The sequence below is a fragment of the Sinocyclocheilus grahami genome, unplaced genomic scaffold (genome assembly GCF_001515645.1).
Source record: "Sinocyclocheilus grahami isolate Dianchi unplaced genomic scaffold, SAMN03320097.WGS_v1.1 scaffold1288.1, whole genome shotgun sequence".
Lineage (NCBI taxonomy): Eukaryota > Metazoa > Chordata > Actinopteri > Cypriniformes > Cyprinidae > Sinocyclocheilus > Sinocyclocheilus grahami.
The window spans coordinates 466,461-482,572 of NW_015506467.1; the positions used below are offsets into that span (position 1 = coordinate 466,461).

Sequence of the window (16,112 nt, forward strand, 5' to 3'; positions counted from 1 at the left end):
AAATAATGTCTCATTGGCTTCGACATATCACCTAGAAGCATATATTCTTATGCACACATGCAAAGTATGTTGCAACTGTTATTTCTATGAAATTATGTTGATATTTGTGACTGCAGACAAACTTCTTGTTCCTGCGACACATAAAAGTGCAACAATTACATTTAAAACTTTTTTACAATAACTTTGTATAACTTTTCAGCAGATGTTGGTCTCTAAAATATACAAAACAATTTTGAGGACCAGTAACAGTTTAGTATGTATCCCCAACTGTAGAAGATGCGCAATGCTTCCACAATCAAATTGCATTATTAAAAAAAAAAAATTTCAATCCGTGCATTCACAAACTTACAGTGCATGAACTGTCCTGTACGGTGACAGAGAAGTGCAAAACAAATCACAATTCTGAAAACCACTTGCAAAGTATGCTTGCACTTCTTTCTTCGAGTTCTTTCAAAGCAGTTCTTTCTGCGTTTCCGCTCACATATTTTGAAATCGGTTTCATTGAGGTTCCAAATAATGTCTCATTGGCTTCGACATATCACCTAGAAGCATATATTCTTATGCACACATGCAAAGTATGTTGCAGTTGTTATTTCTCTGAAATTAAGTTGTCTTTGCTTTTCTGTTACTAATAAAATAGTTTTATTTTTTTCACTGCTTGTCCTATTTTGGCACAAATCCCTAAATTGAACTTGAGTAGTTTTACTGAGGGCACCCATCTCACATGAAATTTAACTACGTCAAACATATTCTACCTGCCTTCCTGAAATAAATTACTATGAATTTGATATGGTAATTAATACTGAGACACTAATTTGAGCAAAATGTCAAGGTATACAACAGATAACCTTTCAATAAACACATACAGATGCTTTTAATTATGAACAAACACGGAGTTGCCCTGTTTTAGATGGTAAAGAGCTGCCTGTAGGCCAGCTGTTCTGCTGAATGAGGTTAGACATGTAAACTGGATTGTTTGATGAAGGTCAGTGTTGTTGTTATTATTGTAGTTTTAATTCATAATCATATCTGATGAATTCGATCCAAACTCCGTACAATTATGGCCGTGCAATCTTAATAATAACGAGCTGTGTTCAGTTGTAGTTGTATAAACATGCATATGAATGTGGGTTCTGTGACACAATACATTTGATAATGTTAAAAAATGAAATGTAAAGTCATCTTTTAATATGAGATAGCTGGAAATACTAAAATAACGTGTTTTTGATTGTTTTCACATTTAGTTAGCATTAAAGTTTACATTGCTAATATTGCTTGTTCCTTCTATTGTCTTATGTAAATGCATTAAGCAATTTTATATATGTGCATGACTGCATGTTCAGATTTATATTTATTATGCGAGAAAATGGCATGCTGTCATCATTTTTAGATGTATTAAATGAAGACAAGCAGCAACAGTACTTAGAAATGTCGTGGTTGAGACGAGTTGGTTTCTCATATTTTCATATGAAATATTTCTGTTTATATATGCAGATCTTCAACTATAGTTATCATTATTCGAGCAAGCCTTTTATGTAAAGTAATCAATAAACTAAAGTAAAAAAAAAGCTCTTATAACAAAAATAGTTGTAAATATGAATTATAAGATCATGCAAGTTGCCGTTTTAGAGCATTTGCTATTTTTTTAAGAATTAATTGCACTGCATTTGTCAACATGTGACCCAAATACAAATTTTTGCTGCTTTGGTCTTGTGCGCTTCTGTTTTGTCCATTATTAAGTAGGCTAATCCGATAACAGATGAGTTACTATGTTGTAATTCATTGATTGTCAGGTCATATTGATCAGGCTGGCTATCAATACCATGTCAAATATCCCAAATCTATCTCATTATGATCTCTTCAAAGCAGTTTCTAACACATTCCAGTGAGCTGGATATGTTCAGTGTAGATGTGAATTAAGGTGATGAAACCTCTGAGCTGGTTCAGTTATGATCCAGAAAGTAAGGGATATTGATCTGGGAGTATGTGGCCTGCCTCAGTACTGCTAATATCAGCTGTTGGGTTACAGACGGATCAGTCTGTGTTGTCTGCATGCCGTGGATTATGAAATGGCCTTCATGGTATCATAATCGGTCTGTGTCCTGCATCCCACCCTTGGCATAGTATGCACAGGTCATCTGAGGTTAAACATGTTGCCTCTTACTTAAATACGAGAGGCAGTGAATGTTTTTGGACAACCTCCAATTCAGCCTTGTGAAAGTCACTGTCCAGTCCATACATGTATTTTGTTGTGTCGCGCCGCGCAGCTCGCTTTTCATTGTACTTTGTAAAAATGAAAAGGCATGTGATGCATCTTTTCTCCATGTTCTTGAAGTTTCAGCACCATCTCTCTATTGTCTCTGTCTACCTCAGATCCGAGTCAAGCCTGACCACACAGGAGTGGTTACAGACGGCGTCAAGCATTCGATGAACCCTTTCTGTGAGATTGCGGTGGAGGAGGCCGTCAAACTCAAGGAGAAGAAGCTTGTTAAGGAGGTCGTGGCCGTCAGCTGTGGTCCTCAGCAGGTTCAGGTAAGAAATACTCAAGTTCGCGGATGATTCTTCTTGGTGAAGGATGCTAACTTTGAACTGTTTTGGTGAGGGACACTAATTAAAGTTGTTGGTTGTGATTTGAAAAGATGCCAAAACTGAGGAAAATTAGTCATTGTAAAAAAATAAACGATGTGTAGGAGAGGTCTCATTCACATGTAGGCTATGTGAAAAATACAGGATCTTTAATTAGTAATAATAAATATCTACAGTAGATAGTATATTAATTGGATATGTAAATGCTGTTCTTCTATTCATTTGTTCATCAGAAATGTATCACAGTTTCCACAAAAATATGAAGCGGCACAACTGTTTTCAACATTGATAATAACAAGAAATACTTTTTGAGCAGCAAATCAGCATATTAGAATAATTTCTGAAGGATCATGTGACACTGAAGACTGGAGTAATGGGAATATCACAGGAATACATTACATTTTAACATGTATTCAAATAGAAAACCGTTATTTTAAATTGTAATAATATTTCACAGTATTGCTGTTTTTACCATATTTTGTGATCAAATAAATGCAGCCTTGGCGCGAAGAAGAGACTTCTTTCAAAAATGATTATAAATAAAGAAATCTCCAACTTGACTATTGTGATGTCGTATAAAAACAACTAAAATGGCAGCTTGTTCAACAGTAAACAGTTTTATGTCTTTGTTCATTTACTATGTGAGGAAATAGTATTAGGCAGAGGCTATTTGCAATTAAATGCTTTTTACACTAAGTGAAAATAGCATATTTTCTTAGCGATAGATGCTATTTACACTAAATGCAAATAGCGATGGATGCTATTTACACTAAGTGAAAATAGCTGTATTTTTAGCGGTATGCGATTTACACTAAGTGCAAATAGCTACAGGTTCTATTTACACCATGTTAAAATAGCAGGACTTTCTGTAATGTTGACTAGTCCAATCACACGTTGGTGGGCGGAGTTAGTGTAAGTAGCCTCTGCCAACAAGGTGGCCATTTGCACTTAGTGTAAATAGACACTCCGTATTAATAAATGGCTGTTAATCATTAATCAGCATCCTTACAGTAATATCTGTGTTGTAGGAGACGATCCGGACGGCTCTGGCCATGGGTGCGGACCGTGGCATACACGTGGAAGTGTCCGGAAAGGACTACGAGACGCTTGGTCCCCTGCAGGTCTCCAAGATTTTGGCTGCTCTCGCTAAGAAAGAGCAAGCCGATCTGATCATTCTGGGTAAACAGGTAGCTGATTGTTTATTATGCCACAATGATAGCAAATCGCTGAATATTCATCAATGGGTTTCATGATATTGTGGTAATATTTCTCATGTAGGCCATAGATGATGACTGCAATCAAACTGGACAGATGACAGCAGCGTTGCTGGACTGGCCGCAGGTCAGACATCTTCGTCCCATCAGTATATGTAGTGATGCTTGAGAAGAAAAGCATCACTATTACTATGGATTTGAGCACCCTAGCATTTTTTTTTGCATGGGCAGAGTTCTTCAGAAGATGTTGAAATGGAGTCTAAATTGATGTTTTCGCTGCCTGTTATGTCACTTCTGTTTGTTGTCTGAGTTGGGGATAGTGACTCCCAAATTAAACTATTAATGGGTTATTGTTTTATCTTTTTTTTAGGGAACCTTTGCATCTGAGGTGAGCATAGAAGCAGACAAGCTGAAGGTGGTGAGAGAAGTTGATGGTGGTTTGGAGACCATTAAGATCAAATTGCCAGCCGTGGTGACCGCTGATCTCCGTCTCAACACTCCCAGATACGCCACACTGCCCAACATCATGGTACTGTAATGCCACACTGCACATCACCAATGATTACAGTACATTTTTTGCACTAGTGACTCTGAGGTCATGAGTTTGATTCCCAGGGAATGCATGAACTGATCAAATGTATAGCTTGAATGCAATATAAGTCGCATTGGATAAAAACGTCGGCCAGATTCATATATGTAAATACACTACCAGTAAAAAGTCAGTAAAAAATTACGTTTCTTTTCTTAATGTTTTCAAAAGAAGTCTTTTCTGCTCAACAAGGCTGCATTTATTTGATTAACAATACTGTAAAAACAGTAATATTGTAGATTATTATTACAATTTAAAATAACAGTTTTCTATTTCAATATATTGTAAAATATAATTTATTACAGTGATGCAGAGCTGAATTTTTTGCATAATTACTCCAGTCTTCAGTGTCACATGATGTTCAGAAATCATTCTAATATGCTGATTTGCTGCTCAAGAGACATTATCATTATCAGTTTTTGCTTCACTTTTGTGGAAACTGTGAAACCGTATTATTCAGATGTTTGTGGTATAATCTTTTTTTTTTTTTTTACTAAATATTTGTATTCAGCAAGGATACATTAAATTAATCAAAAGTGCCGGTGAAGTCGTTTATAATTTTACTAAAAAAAATTTATTTCAAATAAATGCTGCTTAACTTTCTATTCATCAAAGCATCATGGTTTCCACACAAAAGTATTAAGCAACTGTTTTCAACATTGATAATAATAAGAACCAGCATTAATAATTGAGCACCAATAAAAATTGAGCATAATCAGCATATTAGAATGATTTCTCGAAGATCATGTGACACTGAAGACTGGAGTAATGATGCGAAATGAGAAAACATTTCATTTGGAATAATGATAATATTTCACAATATTACTGATTTGACTGTATTTTTGTTCAAATAACTGCAGCCTTGGTGAGCAGAAGAGACTACTTTCAAAAACATTTTAAAAATGTAATTATTCAAACTTTTTACCGCTAGGGTATGTCAATTTGTCAATGACAAGTCTGTGATGTGAACAGAGATGTTTTTGTTGTTCTTTGGTGGTTTTTATTCATTTTACTGGCACTTTTGCCGTGGGATCACTATTTAATGAAAGCATTATTTAAATTTCGAAGGAAAAAACGTCTTATAATACTAAACTGCAACTGCTTTTCATGAAGAAACCTTGACCAACATAAGTGGACAGCAGGGAAAACAATAAGGCATGTTTAAGCATTTTTGTGCCCCTGTAGAAAGCGAAGAAAAAGAAGATCGAGAATGTGAAGCCTGCAGATCTGGGAGTGGATGTGAGCTCACGGCTGGAGGTGCTGAAGGTGGATGAACCTCCTCAGAGACAAGCTGGAGTCAAAGTGGAGACGGTCAATGATCTGGTGGGAAAACTGAAAGAGGCTGGAAGAATCTAGAGGAAGCAGATGCAGGAGGGGCAGTGCAGACTAACACTGGAGGTAAGAATATAATGTGATTGTTAAATGCAATCAATGACATTTCTCAAAAATGATTTGCACATATAAATGAAATGAAACAAAACGTGAGGCCTTGAAAAAGATATTGCATTTAATATGCAAAACGTCGCCCCCTATTGGATTCAATAAAGTTACCATTAAAGGGGTCATATGATGCTGCTAAAAAGAACATTATTTTGTGTATTTGGTGTAATGAAATGTGTTTATGCGGTTTAAGGTTAAAAAAACACATTATTTTCCACATACTGTACATTATTGTTTATCCTCTATGCCCCGTCTTTCTGAAACGCGTCGATTTTTACAAAACTCTGTATATTGTATTATCACTTAATCAGGTGAAAAGACATGATTTCTGAACTGTTGGTTCAGGTCTCAGCCCATTTTCACATGCATTAATTATTTTATGCCTAATCCTGATTTCCACTTTTTCCACTCCTTTGCAGATCGTAAGTTAAATGACACATTTTGAATACTACTTTGACATTAAAATGTTACAGTTTACTACATTTGACTGCTTTTAAGTGCATTAAAGCTGATACATATATATATATATATAATTTGAAAAAAAAAAATCTTATTTCGTGAAAAAAAACTGTAAGTGATGGGAAGTTTTAATAATATTTTACAGATGTTTTGATATTTTTGAACTGCGCAATATATATTTAATAAATGATCAATTATGTAATATTATGCCTTTTTTGCATATAAGCAGCATTTTCTTTTTAAGATTCAGAGATCTATAATTCACATATTCTTCTGTCTTGTTTTCTTCTATAGGTCTTTCATCACTGGTGATGGAGCAAACTTTGAGGCCAGTAAAGTGGTTCGGCCCCGTCACAAATCCAGACCGGACCCATGTAGATCATGTAGTACAGGGCTGTCCAAACTCGGTCCTGGAGGGCCGGTGTCCTGCAGAGTTTAGCTCCAACTTGCCTCAACACACCTGACTGGAAGTTTCTATGCCTAGTAAGAGCTTGATTAGCTGGTTCAGGTGTGTTTAATTAGGGTTGGAGCTAAACTCTGCAGGACACCGGCCCTCCAGGACCGAGTTTGGACAGCCCTGATGTAGTACCTGCTCCTCTGTGGATGTTCATGTGGATGCTGAGAGACACTGCTCCATCAACAGCCATCCGTCCCCACAAGGCCTCAACAGTTTTTCAGTGCATTTCAAGACAAAGTACATCAATATTGTAGGGAACGTTTTGAATGCACTAATAAGCCATTAAGTTTGTTTCATTGATACATTCACTCAAAATCAAAACTGAACGAGCCTTTTCTGTGATTCCTGTCATTTATTGTGTAATTAAAAAGCTGTTATCAGTGTAGTTTAGTTATGTTGTTTAAAGTTTTAACAGGACAGTGTCTCTCAGCATAACAAGAGTAAATCACGTTACCACAAGCGCCTCTGAATGAGTCCTGATTGTACAGTATCATTTGATGACAATAAAAAGTTGTCTTTTTCATATGCATATTATTGTTTTGTTTTTTTTGCCTCATTAATATTTGAGGGGGAGGGGGTGATCTGTGCAATGTTTTTTTTTTTTTTTTAATCTTGATGTTGTTTTTCCACTCTTAAAGCTGCAGGGTCATGTTTGCAATGTTAAAATACTGTTCGCTATCCCATTTCCAACAGAGAAGATCAACTCTGTTGTAATGGGCAACGTGTACTTGTCCATTTCAAGATGTCAGGATCTGAGCTTGTCTAACCTGTTGTGTGGGGATATGATTTTGGAAACACAGAGATGTCCAGAGTGTTGTCATGTGCCACCAGTCTGGTTTACTGATAAACAAAGGCAGTGCTGGGAACCATGCGGGCTCTGCTGAATGAAGACACAGTGGGTCACTTCTCTTTTTTTATCTCTCATCTCTCTCATCTCATCTCGTCTGATTACTCTTCAAAGGCATTCTGAAGACAGTTTTTATAATCTCAGCACTGAATGAGAAGAAAAAGCTTCAATATATATATATGTGTGTGTTTATATATATATACTGAAAAAAACTTTATATATATATTTAAAAAATTAGTTTTTTCAGTCATAGGTTCTCAATTTTTTTTACTCCATTTTCTACAGCAATATTTAAAGGCCTCGTGACTTTTTCAATTGTTCCTGCTTTACTGTACAATGATTTTTTTTTTTACAAATATTTTGTACTCTATAAAATATTTTCTTTTTAATATTTAAAAAAATATAAAATCTCCATTGAGATTTTAATAATTGACCTGACTTTTACAGGTCTAGAAATCACACTTTTAACATTAGGCTTCCTTCATATATTGATTGAAGGGGTGAATTAAAATAAGAAATCTTGATTTTTTTTATTGTTTATGAATTCTTTGTTTTGTCTTCATTGTAAGTCTTATTAAGAACTCTTAAGTCTAATAATTGCTCAGATTGTTACCTGACATAAAAGAGGGAATCTGCTGCCTCAATCACTATAGTATGTATAAGACTTTTTCGTGTGTGCAGTTCAATGTGTCACAGTTTTTATTTATATGAATATTTCATCAAAAAATTCTGTCATTATTTTCTCACCATCGCGTTGTTCTAAAGCTGCATGTTTCATACTTTCTACAGTGAAACACAATTACGTTTAAGTAATTTTACTAAATTATGCAATTACCGTGAACGTTGTGTCATACAGGTTTGGAACAAGTAAATAATGGCTAAATCTGGAGTTAACCAACTATCCCTTTAAAATCAGGACACTAAGCCCCGCCCACTCCTACTTCTTCACGGTGTTCTGCGAACTTCTTTTGTATGTGAAATCAAAATCAGCATGTGTATTTCTGATTATATATGTTATTCATTGCTCTGAAGTGACTGATGGGATGTTTTGTCCAGGTAAAGCTCACCTGTACGGAGGAGTTGGGGAACATTTCTCAGCGATGTTGAGTGATTTCGCACCTGTTCATCATCAGAGGAATATGATTTCATCTTCAAAATTAAAGCTCTGACAGACCTACAGGTTTAGTTTGAGTTTGGCGACATGCAGACGCTGTTTAGTTTGATTTGTGTTCTTTTTTTGTTCTTCATTACAGGTAAGTAAAATCAAATCTATACATATATACCGTTTAATATAAAATTGTTATTCATTTTATGGTGAATTACTGACTTTAACATAACTCTGAGTAAAAAAAGTTAATTTTTTTACTACTACTATAATGTCATAGGTGTTACAAAAACTGAAAAAGACTCAATTATTTGCATTAAAATTACATGTAAAAGCTTAAGATTCTTTGAAGGATCCTTATTAAGTATGTGGTGTGATATGATAATTATGTCAGTTTTTCAATAGTTTCTGTTCTTAAAAAGCAACTTAATAAAGAAAAGGATCAGAAATATTACTATTGCCTTCTAACACCTCAGACAAAACTTTTCAGTCACAGATCAATTCAATTTATGGCTAAAACTTTACAATAAGATCTCATTTGTTAACATGAATGCGTTAACTAACATGAACTAACACTGAACAATATGTTTTTGCAGCATTTATTAAAAGTTGTTCATGTTAGTTGATCAAAAAATGTTCTTGTTATAGAATACATACAACTTTGGATTTTAATAATGCATTAGTAAATGTTGAACTTAATATTAACTCAGATTAATAAATGCTGTAAGTTCGTGTTAACAAATGAAACCTTATTGTAAAATGTTATCAATCTATGTTTGAAGCCTTTTGGTTTATTTCATTTTCGACAAAGTTCATGAAATTTCTTGTTATAGAATACATACAACTTTGGATTTTAATAATGCATTAGTAAATGTTGAACTTAATATTAACTAAGATTAATAAATGCTGTAAGTTCGTGTTAACAAATGAAACCTTATTGTAAAATGTTATCAATCTATGTTTGAAGCCTTTTGGTTTATTTCATTTTCGACAAAGTTCATGAATTCCACTCTAATATCTTTATAATAATATCTTAATACAGTTATTTAGGTAACATCTAGATAATTTGTGTACCCACTTTTGGTATAACATAAAAATCATATTTGCATGTAGTGATTAAAGTAATAAGATGTAAATGTTGTCGATTGAAATCCTGCCAGGGTTAATCTGTACACTGTAAAAAAAAAAATTACGGTAAAAAAACCGACAGCTGAGGTTGCCGGAATTTTACCATAAAAAATACGGTAGCAACATTTGAGGTTTTACGGTTTTAACTTAAATTTACAGTTAAATACCGTAATTTCATTAACTGATAAAATGTTAATATACCAACCTATTGAAGTACTGAAATCTGGTTTGTACCTTTGTAGTACACTGATAAACACCAAATGCAGGTGGTGATGAAGCCCATCACAAGCAGCTTTTAAATAATAACTTCTATAGAAGGTGCACAGTGTCATTCACACAAACACTAAACACCATCACGGTAACACACATGAAACTGAAATCATGCAATAAACATTCATTTAACAACATTAGGTGTAACACACAACCCTAATATACAAAACTGATAAGAAACAACTAAAGAAACATAGTTATTTCAACAAAAAAAACACCAAATTTGAAATGTAACGCAGGGAATTCTGGGAATGTCACCCATCACAAGCAGCTTTTAAATAATAACACATATAGAAGGTGCACAGTGACACACATTCACACAAACACTAAACACCATCACGGTAACACACATGAAACTGAAATCATGCAATAAACATTCATTTAACAACATTAGGTGTAACACACAACCCTAATATACAAAACTGATAAGAAACAACTAAAGAAACATAGTTATTTCAACAAAATAACATCAAAGTTGAAATGTAACGTAGGGAATTCTGGGAATGTCAATCTACGGTTATTCACTGTAAATTATACGGTATTTTTCACTTCCAAAAACGGTATACTACTGTAAAATGTATGTCCAATACATGTAATGTCCAATACAGTTTTTCACCGTATATAGTAGGGGAATTTACCGTTAACCATTTAACAGGTTTTTACTGTAGCATTTTTACAGTCTTTTACCGTTAAATTCACGGTCATTTTTCACAGTGTAGAGTGAACTGATCTCAAGCCATATTTAGAGGCCAGAAAATCATAGATGCTCTTTTTGCATGCTTGCAGCCACCTTAAAATTGAGAGTTTTGCATGATCAGTTATTGCTTTTTCCTCCTCTTTCGTAGGTAATGTATGTTATCTGAGCATCTCACCCAAGGGACCCGTATCCGTTGAAACTCTTGTGGGCACCAATGTGACCCTTAGTGTGTCTCATGCTGGTGTCCCTCATCCTGAGGTCATGTGGTTTAAGGGAAGCCTTCTGGTTGCCAAATGGACCGCTGGTAACAGCTCGCTTTCAGGTGTTGCTTCAGGCGTTTTTAAACCAGAACTCAATGGATCCCTCACCTTCATGAACGTGTCGCTTCGTTATAATGGTACATACACTGTGGAAATGAATAATATCGGGGAGGAAAAGGTCAGCGCTACATTTTACCTCTTTGTTTATGGTGAGTATTAATAAGATTAGATTTGGCTATTTTGAGATCATCTGTATTGATCAATAATTATTCCTGGTTGGCTAGGAAACTATAACCCTAGTAATAGTTTAAAAATGTACCTGGAAACCTTGTCATTTTTTAGTTAATTTATTTTATTTTATTGATTTTATTTTTGTTATTTTTTATTATTTATAATAAAATAAAAAAAGTAAATAAATAAGTGTTCATTTAAAACATTTTTTAAAATATTTTTCTCATTTACCTTGTTCTTTCGATATAATATTGGCGTTTTAAAAATCAGGTTGGCTGGTAATTATAATATATAATAACTTTAATTAATGAGTCATTCACAAACACTACATTCTGATTTAACAATAAGTGATTAATGTGTATGAGAAATAAATGACTAAAATGTGCCACGTACCAGGGTTATTATATTTAACTAAAATATAATTTAATTTAAATTGTTTAAATTTAATTAAAATTAAAACAAATGTTGTTACTTGAAGTAAAATAAACGTTAACTGACTTTTTTTTAAATTTCAGCCAGTTGCTAAGGCAATATTTCTTATTTTAATTTAGTTTAACTTGATGTACTTAAATAACTAAAACTGAAATAAAAACTAATAAGCTAAATATACATATAGAAAAAAAAACTGAATAGGACAGAAACACAGAACAGAATATATATGTATATATACCAGATTCAAAATATACAGTAAATCAAATCTACAATACTTTTTTAAAGATACTACAATAACACTTGTATGTACATTAACTAATGATTTTATGTATTTATGTTTCTTATTGTTTGTTAATGTAATTATGAAAACCTTACTATGTAGAGCAGGGCAGTACAATCGAATATTCATTATGTATTTGTGAATAAAATTAAGAGAATTTTGATTTTGCTTTTAATTTTCCTAAAGACTGTTAATATATTATTTAGCTATTGTTAATTGTCTCATGCGTAAAAGAGCTTTTAATAAGTGTCTTTGATTTCATATTTAGTAGCAAAAATTAAGCTTTAGCGTTAGTTCTGGCAGGTCACGTGAGTCAAGCTTGCATCAGCTGATTCTCAGCTGATCACATCTACCTATAGGAATACGACACCTATCGCGGCATTCCTATATAAGCTGTATTCAGTATTATTCAGCAGCTTTTTAGCTTGCTTCGGAGCAAATTACCCTCCTCCATCCCCCAGCTCCACCTTTCGCCACAGTCAGGACTTAGCTTTCTGATATTCCTTGCTAATCAGACTCCTTTATCTTGAATAAAGTGTTACACTTAAATATCATTGAGTACATTAATGATATCTGCATTGTTCTGTTCTGTTAACCCTGGGGGGGGTTATTATTGCTGCTCTCCCTGCTCATTCATGACAGGCTGCATGGATGGGCAGGGAGGTTTTTTGCCCAGAACAGAACCATACCGCCAAACCAAACTTTATGCTAAGTATCTATCATTCTGACGATAGTGGTCCTGACAGAAACATTGTTAGAGCTGGTAAATGTGATTAATTTCCATGTATCTCTGATTGCTTGCCTCTCTGACTCAATAGATATCATCATGAATGTATCCCTGCACACTGATCCAGGAGACGCCATTGAGGGTGAAGTGAGCTTTACCTTGTATTACAGCACAGTGCAAGGGGAGGCCAAAGAGGTGCGGTGGTTCTTTAATGGACTCCAGTTAAGAAATGGATCTCATTATTCCATCAGCGGGAAGAACCTCACGATAAACCAGCCCAGCAGGAACGACACGGGCCGCTACACTGTGTTACTAACCAACCCGTTCAGCTCGGAGACGCGACACTGGAACATCACAGTGCTGTGTGAGTATATGGTGATTACATTCATTTAAAGGAAAAGTTCAGGCAAAAATGAAAATTTGCTGAAAATGCACTCAGCCTCAGGCCGTCCAAGATTTAGATGAGTTTGTTTCTTCATGGGAACAGATTTGGAGAAATGCATTCCATCACTCACCAATGGATGCTCTGCAGTGAATGGGTGCCGTCAGAATGAGAGTCCAAACAGCTGATAAAAACATTACAATAATCCACAACACTCCAGTCCATCAGTTAACATCTTCAGTGAAAAACTGAGTTTGTAAGAAACAAATCTATATTTGAGACGTTTTTAACTTCAAACCATCGCTTCAAGTTAAAATATGAATCCATAATATAGTTTCCTCCAGTTAAAAAGACATCACTTCTGAATCAGGAGAGAAATCTGCACAGAGCAAGCACTGTTTACAAGCAAAAACAGCTCTAAACGAATATGTCGATGGATCTTGATATTAGAGGAAACCAGGAGATGGAGATTTTCACAGGAGGAAATGTTATTATGGATTACGAACTCATATTTTAGCCAGAAGCAATGGTTTGAAGTTAAAGTCTTAATGATGGATTTCTTACAAACACACAGCTTTTGGCTTCACAAGACATTAACTGATGGAGTGGTGTGGATTATTGTGATGTTTTTATCAGCTGTTTGGACTCTCATTCTGACGGCACCTATTCACTGCAGAGCATCCATTGCTGAGCAAGTGAAGGAATGCTACATTTCTCTAAATTCGATGAAGTAACAAACTCATCTACGTCTTGGATGACCCTGAGGGTGAGCACATTTTCAGCAGATTTTCATCTTTGCCTGAACTATTTCTTTAAGAGGCTTTCCCAACAGTAGCCCGTTTCAATTCCGACATCTTATTTTCCCTCTTCGGCTGCCCTTAGATGGACCCGATATGCCAGTTCTCAAGGTCAGTCCCACAAAAGCAGTCTTTGTTTCGGGCGAGTCTCTGTTCCTCTCCTGTCAGGCCGAGGGTGAACCGCCCCCCTCCCCCACATGGTTTTTCAATGGCGAGTCCATTGCAACGTCTTCAACAGGAACAGTCAGTCTCACCAATGTTAAGACGAGTCAAAGCGGCGTTTATACTTGCGTGATGATCAACACCAGAACTGAGGCGACACTTCAGAGAAACGTCACTATAATTGTCTATGGTAGGAGTTTGCATTCAAATGTCCTTTTGTAAGCAAAATCAGGGAATACCAGCATGTTAGGATGTTGTGCATCATGTAAATATTTTTCTGCTGACAGTGTTTGTTAATGCATTGAGCCATTCAAGGCTATATGTATTTTTTTACCACAGTTAACAGGGTTTTAGAAAGCCAGCAGAGAGGGTTTTATGCTTTTATTTCTCTTCTTCTTTCCATCATGTCAGAGACTCCCAGCAGTGAGCCGCTGTGTTCAGTGCAGGCTGTGAATGGAGGCGCAGCACTGCAGTTCCTCTGTCTGTGGCCAGGCGGTGCTCCAGAAGCACAGGTGTCGTTTCCCGGCCTGAGCATGAATGCCAGTGGATACAGCAATTACAGTATGACTATAAACGACACTCAGAGCTTAAACGGAAGAGAAATCATCTGTAAAGCCGAACATCCTCTGGTTCAGACACAATGCAGTGTCATTCCTCGTAAGTCATGCACTGTTTCTTACTGGAATTTGGAATATTGATACTTAAGTTACAAATTAATTCCATTTGGAATCTGAGGAATTGTGGAGTAATTTTATGGTGAGTGTTATTTAGTATACACTAACAGTTAAAAGTTTTTGAACAGTATGATTTTTAATGTTTTTTTTTTTTTAAAGAATTCTCTTCTGCTCACCAAGGTTGCATTTATTTGATCCAAAATACAGTAAAAGCAGTAAAATTGTGAAATCTTTTTACTTTTTAAAATAAGTGCTTTCTATTTTTATATAGAATTATATTTGAAGGATCATGTGAGTAATAATGCTAACAATTCAGCTTTGAAATCACAGGAATTAATTACATTTGAAAATATATTCAAATAGAAAACAGTTATTTTAAATAGTAAAAATATTTGAAAATTTTATTGTTTTTTTTTCCTGTACTTCTGGATCAAATAAATGCAGGCTTGGTGAGCAGTGTTTTAAAAAACACCAACAATCTTACTGTCCAAAAACATTTAACTGGTAGTGTAAATAAATGATGAATAGTAAATAAACAGTATACTGTATTCTTAATACATTCAGAAAAAAACCATACATTTTAATTTGCAAGGAAATTGAATAGACGCCAAGTACAATTAATTTGTTCAGAATTATTAATATTTAAAATTTAGTTATGATGAATATTATTTATTTGTAGAAATCCCTCTCATACATGGACTGTATCTTAACTGAAATGCATCATTCGAATAGCGCACCGAAAAATAGATTGGATTTCAATAATAGCAAGCATGTTTGGTTTAAAGGTGCAGTGTGTAAATTTTAGCGGCATCTAGCGGTGATGTTGCGAATTGCATATTATATTACATTTCTGTCAATGGATCGATGTAAATATTACACATTGCACCTTTAAAGGGTGTTGCTACATGATACCCCTGTAAGCCTAAAAATACATTGCACACACTTAATGGGTTAACATTTGATAACATTTATAATCAACATTTCTTTTACTTCATCCACTTTGTAGGCCCAAACCTGCAGAAATTCAAAATAATTAAACGAATAAATAAATAAGTGAAAAAATAGGAAAATAAATAAAGAAATAAATGTCTTAAAGGCACAATATGTAAGATTTTTTTTATTAGAATATCCAAAAACCAGTAGATTATATATTTTGCTGACTTGTGTACTTACATTATCCCAAATGTAAGCTCCGCTGCTTTACCCCACATACACACGACCGGAAGGAGCGGAAGCGCTCGACTGTGGCATAATAAAAGCTCCGCTGCTTTACCCCACATGCGCACGACCGGAAGCAGCGGAAGCGGTCGACTGTGGCATAATAAAAGCTCCACTGCTTTACCCCACATACGCACGACCGGAAGGAGCGGAAGCG

The 16,112-nt window shown here is 34.9% G+C and overlaps 2 protein-coding genes across 2 annotated transcripts in view; both read left to right on the forward strand.

The window, feature by feature from the left end:
• The first annotated feature begins 2,023 nt into the window (after positions 1–2,023).
• LOC107568878 (electron transfer flavoprotein subunit beta-like) lies at positions 2,024–6,671 on the forward strand. The gene is made up of 6 exons (XM_016254875.1): positions 2,024–2,532; positions 3,615–3,773; positions 3,865–3,927; positions 4,171–4,329; positions 5,575–5,787; positions 6,583–6,671. Exons 1-5 carry the CDS (start codon positions 2,185–2,187, stop codon positions 5,743–5,745), a joined length of 900 nt encoding a protein of 299 aa, XP_016110361.1. The 5' UTR covers positions 2,024–2,184; the 3' UTR covers positions 5,746–5,787; positions 6,583–6,671.
• Positions 6,672–8,702: 2,031 nt separating this feature from the next.
• The window catches only part of vsig10l (V-set and immunoglobulin domain containing 10 like), a 15,441-nt gene continuing 8,031 nt past the window's right edge, over positions 8,703–16,112 (forward strand). The window contains exons 1-5 of the mRNA XM_016254859.1: positions 8,703–8,845; positions 10,941–11,261; positions 12,814–13,086; positions 13,987–14,253; positions 14,475–14,720. Coding sequence (XP_016110345.1) covers positions 8,794–8,845; positions 10,941–11,261; positions 12,814–13,086; positions 13,987–14,253; positions 14,475–14,720 — 1,159 coding nt within the window. The 5' untranslated portion in view covers positions 8,703–8,793. The remainder of the gene's footprint in view (positions 8,846–10,940; positions 11,262–12,813; positions 13,087–13,986; positions 14,254–14,474; positions 14,721–16,112) is intronic.

Excerpts from the sequence above, each read along its gene's own strand:
- LOC107568878 (XM_016254875.1), top strand. The coding sequence starts at position 2,185 with ATGTTTTTGGACAACCTCCAATTCAGCCTTGTGAAAGTCACTGTCCAG. Across the intron at positions 3,774-3,864 it reads TGATCATTCTGGGTAAACAG|GCCATAGATGATGACTGCAA; the intron begins GTAGCTGATTGT and ends TTTCTCATGTAG. Across the intron at positions 3,928-4,170 it reads CGTTGCTGGACTGGCCGCAG|GGAACCTTTGCATCTGAGGT; the intron begins GTCAGACATCTT and ends TCTTTTTTTTAG.